General features: G+C 37.6%; 1 protein-coding gene across 1 annotated transcript; it reads right to left on the reverse strand.

Annotated features, from left to right (window-relative positions):
• On the reverse strand, positions 1-3,530 carry LOC126195127 (glycerate kinase). Its single transcript, XM_049933622.1, has one exon. It carries the CDS (start codon positions 3,173-3,175, stop codon positions 1,538-1,540), a length of 1,638 nt encoding a protein of 545 aa, XP_049789579.1. The 5' UTR covers positions 3,176-3,530; the 3' UTR covers positions 1-1,537.
• Positions 3,531-6,975: the final 3,445 nt, after the last annotated feature.

Below are 6,975 nucleotides of genomic sequence, written 5' to 3' on the forward strand. Positions count from 1 at the left end.
TTATTTGATAAAACAATTTATTAATTAGACAAATTTTTAACATACATATGTAGTGTGTTTTGTTTGCATATATTTTGATTGTTATTTGTTATATATTGTTGCAAAGCATATCGCAGTCCTTGTACTATGCCAGTTTCCATGCCTTTTGTTTCACTTTGCTTCTGCTTTTGTCCTAGTTTTATTTTATTACTTTATCTTTCAACGTGTTTGTAAATTAATTGTATTCTCCCTGACAGCTCTTGTTGCATGTTTATATTTATTCATTTTCTGACTCATTCCACATCCTGGTACCTAACATGCATAAAAGAATCCACGGAATAAGTGCGTAAATGCTTCTAATAATTGGCTGCACCTTATAGTATGTAGTATTCATTACAGTTGTAATGTGCAACAGAGACTGTTTGCAACATAAAGTATTCTTACTACCTGTTCTTGCTCTGTGCTACTATTGAAAATATTACCATCATTGCATGTTGTTCCTTTAAATCTTCTAAACATGTTTTCCTTTTTCCCAAACATAGGCTGTGTTTATTTCACTACCACCACACAGAATGTGTATATTTGTGACAATTATATTTCATGTGTATTTTACATAGTCACTATGTGTTATTGTTTGGTATGTCTGGAATTAATAAGCATTCTGAAAAAGGAAATTATTTCATGTAATTTCTTATAATTTTAAAACAAATTCTCCCACTTCCTGAAAATTTTGTTTAAACATTTCACAAAGATCCAGGCAGGCAAACATTTACCACAGTATTATAAGTTGGCAACAGTATAATAAGACAACATCACTGGATGACACCAGTTTTAGCATGAGAAACCTTCTTTAGTCTGACAAGATTTTGTATGATGACATGGTGGCACTTATCTGTTACACACACAAATATTATAAATTAGATGCATTTCTATCCACTGTATTTCTATTGTTACAATGAAAAGAGAGAGAGAGAGAGAGAGAGCAGTGTTAAACATAAATGTGTGCTGGCCTATTGTTCTTAAAACATATACAGACATTTCTATGGTACTACCAAATAACTGCACAAGTGGACAGAGCTCTTTAAATTGACATAGTACAATTCTGTAATATTTCAACTAAATAGAACTCAGATAATTAACTTATCACGTTGAAAGTGTGGAGCAAGGAGTAAAGCAGTATAACAATAGCTGTGCAATTCATGCACACAAAACATTTAAAATGAACAGACACTGGTGTGGATTATGGACACAAAGAGCAATTATATAGTCTGTGTTCTTCCAAAGATTTTTCTAAATTCCTGTTGGGTTTTACAATTTTCAAATAACAGTTCTGGTGCAAAAGTATACCTTGTTTTAGATGCATCCAGGAGAGAAAAAAATCACAACAGAAAATAGTAATTTGTGTGCAATACAGATGGCTGCACAAATGAATGATTTTAATGACAACTAGGTACACAGCTCATCACATTTATTAAAAAAGTAAACCAATAATAAAAGTGTAAGACAGATCTCAATTTTTGGTGACAATGACTATTTACTGTGTTTATGATTTACATATTCAAAGCTTTTCTGACATTTTACAACGTTTACATACTTTTGCAGCCTTTATGATTATAATATGCACATCCATTACATTTGTTCCTGTATGTCCTGTAATTATTAAGTCATCAGAAATGCCCAACTTTAGGTAAAAATTGTGAGAATCGTTATTTTTGAGATATTCTGTAATGTTCAAATTGCATTTTTCAGCAATTTCAACTTGCTGGTTGTATCCAATTGCACCTGCTGCTTCAGTTGGACCATCTATACCATCTGTACCAGCACTTAGAAGCAAAATATTATAATTATTTAGATCAGGTTCGTCCTTAAGGGCATCCTGTAAACTCAGTGAGAAAAGGAGTGCTAATTCTTGATTACGGCCACCTTTTCCTTTTCCTTTCACTTGGACTGTTGTCTCCCCACCAGCCAACAAACACAGTCCGTTAGTCTTACCAAAATTGTATAGCCCTTGGAGCAGTTTTTCTTGCAAATCTGTCTCCACAGGTATGTTGTAGGTAACTGTAGCAAATGTGTTTAAGAACTTTTTCTCTGATATCTGTCCACTCAAAAATTTGCATATATTTGTAACTAGTAATATGTAAGCTCTGCAGACTTCTTGCACACTATGAAAAATACTTCTGGTCAAAATAACTGGATGGTAGCCATTAACACTTGCTTCTGTGGCTGCACTGTACAGAGCTACAGAGTTGTTTCCAATTATTAAGTTTTGTGTGTGGGGGAAACAGTCAAGTGCATGAGATGCTGTATTACACAGTACTGTAGAGACTGACAACGGAATCCTGTCAAGCAAGTCATATTTCTTTATTATATTCAAAGCATCATTGATTCCATCTGTATTTGGTACTGTTGGACCACTTGCAATGTAGCCTAAATTGTCCTCCACAACATCTGACAAAATAAGTGAAATAATCTGTGCTGGGTAAGCCAATTTAGCAAGGCCTCCACCCTTCAAGTAAGAAAGCCTTTTTCTGATACAGTTTAGTTCCATAATGTTTGCACCAGCAGAGCTCAAGAGTTTTATGGTCTCTATCTTTTCACCTAAAGTGAGTGGTGGAATTGGAGCTGGTAGAAGTGCTGAACCACCACCTGAGATCAGAACAATAAGTAAAGAACTTTCATTTAGGCTTCTCACAAGTGCTTCTATTTTTCTGGAGGCTGCTAATGCATTCTCATCCGGTAAATTATTTTCTGCTCCTTCCACTACTTGTAGTTTCGTCTTTTGCATTGGAAGCATGTGTGGCATGTTCTTGAATGTGTCCAAAATTCCAAGTGGTACACTTACAATCCCAGTAACTAAATGTTTCCCTAAAATGTTTTCAATTTCTACAGCCATACCCAACACAGCTTTCCCAAAACCTACTATATAACAGTTCTCGTTTACGATGTATGTTTCGTTTTGAACAAACAACTTAGTATCGCTCAGTTTCACATTCTCTCTTATGATGTTATGAGGATGAACCGACTCTACAGCTTTCTCAAACATCTTCCTCGAAAGAGTTTTCATCTCGTTTAAATCGGTGTACATTTTTTCAGCAGCCACGCCCGATTTGTGTGAAATAAATTTGGCGTGTTTGCTGAAATTGTTATAACAAAACATATGCAAGTAACTCTTTCCGAATGTTATTAACTTTACCATATTCCTAATGTTACATGACGTACAATCCACCGTACTGGTATTAACTATAACAAGACATACTTGAAACTATTAATTTTATTTGGGTGTTTTATTTAGGTTATCTCTCGAATGCCATGACGTAACGTATTTACCCAGACATTCCTTAGAGTATCCACATTCGGCGCAGATGTTTGTGCATGCAACATGGCGCGTCTTCTTGTAAAAATGATCTATGGCAAAACTAAACTGAACGTGTCAGCAGGCGAAGACACCGGTCTCCTCACATACATCAATACTTTCGTTTCACTAAACCCTGATAACGACAGTCTACTAGTACTAACAGTTTGTGTATAGATACAGCCTGACGTGCTCCAAGCACAGAGTATGTTAGACTGGCATTAGTGGTGGGCAGGAAATCGCGTATCTGTTAGAAATCACAGTGACTGAGAAGTCGCAGATATCACAATAACAACTTTACAGGATCTAACTGCGATTTCAGTCACAGTTAGCGGTCGCAAGTAGTATTTCACATTCAAAGACGTGAGCCATCTATTGGTCGAATTTAGCACTGCTTTCTACGATTTCAGTGACAAGTCGCAACTAAGTAGCAACTAAAAAGCGCGGTTAACAGCGGCATCTTTTGGCCAAAGTTTGTACTACGCTCGTCTCTGCGATTCGCAGTCGAGTCCAACTGCGATTTCCGTGACAAGTCGCGACTAAGTGTCGCAAGTAGCAACTAAAAAGCGCAGTTAACAGTGCCATCTGTAGGCCAAAGTTCATACTACGCTCATCTCTGCCACACGCTATCGAGTCAAACTGCGATTTCCGTGACAAGTCGCAACTGAGAGTCGCAAGTAGCAACCACAGTCTAACATAACAGTCGCGACAATTCGCCTCGATTTTGTTGCCAGCAGCGCTCCAAGCGGCCGGTAGGTTGAACTGTGAGTTCGGCGCGATCGTGAAAGCGAATAGTGATTATTTTGATTTATACAATGGTTTTTACCATCGGGAGCGTTTGTAGCGCAATAAATTGCAGCAGCAATAGGCAGAAGACACGGCAGCTGTCTTTTTTTAGGTTTCCTAAGGATCCTGAGAGGTATATACCATCATGTTACTAAACTGTATCGTCAGGATTCACTTTCAAATGTATGTGTATAAATGATGAATGTTTCGTTTTAGGAGCAAAAAAAATGGCTAGTTAATAGCAGACGAGAAGACCTTATGAAGAAAGACCCGGTTTACCTGTATAATAATACTAGGTTTTGTTCGCTACATTTCGAACAAAACCAGTTCATGAACGCAGACAATAACAAACTCGCGTGGAATGCAGTACCCACACTGTTTGACATTCCAAATAAGCCACCTCAACTGACGATGAAGAGGAAACTGCCACAAAGATTTGACAATCTAAAGCTATAAAACAGTCCTATGACACAGAAGCAGCCAGTTCAACTCTCCATGTATTAGTGCCAGATTCGTGAGAATAGTCAACACAGACCTACTTTGACGATGAACTGGGTAGATTAAGTGCAGCTGTTCGTGTCTTACAAAAGCGTGTGAAGTGTCAGAATGTGCAGATCGCTAGACTTCGAGCGAAACTATTATGGGACAAGGAAAGTGCCTACAGACAGATTCAAAATTGTTGAAATAATACAAAGATGAAGGTCGTACTTGTGGCAACAGGCGACAATGACAAACACAGTAGGCCTACAGAACGATAAACGAGCTGTCCATCGCTTTTGCATGTAGAGGTACATGTCTGTGCTTCTTACATGTGAATCTGTGTGTTTATATTCTTTTGATATCAACGTGGTAAGCTGCAATTCTGTCCAATGTCACAAGTGTTTCTTCACGAAAGTATTGTAGCTTGCCACTCTATTCATGGTTTTTGTCCACACTTGCGCTTATTTTAGAATCATTTTTAGAAACATATATGCCTTCTGATACTACACAAACTCTTGGAGGCAAGAAACTAACTCAAATAATTCGGAAATTACGTAGGAAATGGATTCAAACAAACATTATGCTTACGACGCGTCTGACGTTCACCTTACCTGCCGCTTGGAGCGCTAGTGTCGCTCCATCTGTCAAACGGCAACAACTTTTACAGCAGTGAGTGTCGCGACTGTTATGTTAGACTGTGGTAGCAACTAAAAAGCGCAGTTAACAGTGCCATCTGTTGGCGAAAGTTCGTACTACGTCCATCTCTGCGATACGTTATCGAGTCTAACTGCGATTTCCGCGACAAGTCGCAACTAAGAGTCGCAAGTAGCAACTAAAAAGCGCAGTTAACATTCTTTTCCTAGTGCCATGTGTTGACCGACGTACGTACTTCGTTATGAGAGCCTTGTGCCTCACGAGATCGGTGTGCTGTGTGTGCATATGAAGGACTTATTTCATTAGTGGTACTAGTCCATTTTTGTTCATTTTGAGATACAGAGTCGTAAAGTTAAATGAGCGCTGAAAAATCTGCAGTTGAGATACCAGAAATATTCAAGCATATGGCTTCTTGCTAGAGATGAACCTTTATTTATGTTTGTTTGGATCATTAATTTCAGAAGCATTATAGACAGAAAAGTGGAGGTAATGGACTAGTACCACTATTGAAATAAGCCCTTCACTTTATATGACGACATGCACATTCAGCATCAGTTATGGTTGGTCAAACACAGCTGTGACTCTGAAAGTATTATATTAATATGAAGCAACATAGCCTTTTTCTCCTGAAAATATCAAGTAACGTAACAAATGTGTTTGATCTTGCTTCCAATGTGACAGTTTTGCTTAATACTCCACATGCCTACAGGACTTTGCAATGTTAACACAGAGGAACTCAGACATCTGTGTAAGTGTAGTGAAATGAAAACAGTATTATTGGGTCATATGAATGCCTCACTTTTGTTCCGACACAGTTCAAGACTCAGGATAAAAGCTTTACACCTGGTGTTCTACAAGGCAACTTCACACACAAGAACTTTTTGCCGACACTACTACCACCTACATAAGTAAGCTTTTCCTGTATTATTTTCAAGTAATGCACTTAAGCTATTCCTGATTTAAATGGAAGATCTCTACTTCCCACTTTCATATCAACAGCCTCAAAATGCATATTGTAGACTTTGGGATATGTTACAGGTCAGTGTCACACCAAGATTGTTGAGAAAGGGAGGGGGGGGGGAAGGCATGTCACACTCCAACTAGTGTTTACCAGTAAATAAGTGGCGGAAAATTACGGGTATAGGACGGCTTAAACATGTGGAAAATGAGATTTTCATTATTCACTCACTGTATTTAACATTTATTATTCCTTTAAAATCGCACAAAAACTTCAATAAAACACAGTTTAATCACTCATCTGCACACTTATTTCACAATTATGTCACTTTTAAACTGCAAAATCTTCCAAGAGCTGTCTTGAATCTTCATGAGTCTGTCTCAACAGCCTTGATGTGGATAGATACGTAGAGCAACCAGTAATCAGAGTCAGAACTGTGTCTGCAAAATCACAAGAATTATTAAACAATTTTTGCTGTCACTAATTACAAGCAATATAATTGACAGAGTAGATTGCTAAAATTTGCTCTAACGAAAGCCACTCAATGGGGTATATTTCACATTTGCAAGAACGATCTCACTGAAGTAATTAAGTCCATCGAAACACTTAGAAACTAACCTCTCGTCTGACGAAAACGGTCTAAAGACGCAGTGGCAATTTCTCCAGATCTGTTGACAATGATATTTTGAGTTATCACTTTACTGAGTGACTGAAATGTAGTTCGCGTACCTGTGAACATAACAATATGTTAGAATTCATTTTCTAA

The sequence above is a fragment of the Schistocerca nitens genome, chromosome 7 (assembly GCF_023898315.1).
Source record: "Schistocerca nitens isolate TAMUIC-IGC-003100 chromosome 7, iqSchNite1.1, whole genome shotgun sequence".
In the NCBI taxonomy this organism is placed as follows: domain Eukaryota; kingdom Metazoa; phylum Arthropoda; class Insecta; order Orthoptera; family Acrididae; genus Schistocerca; species Schistocerca nitens.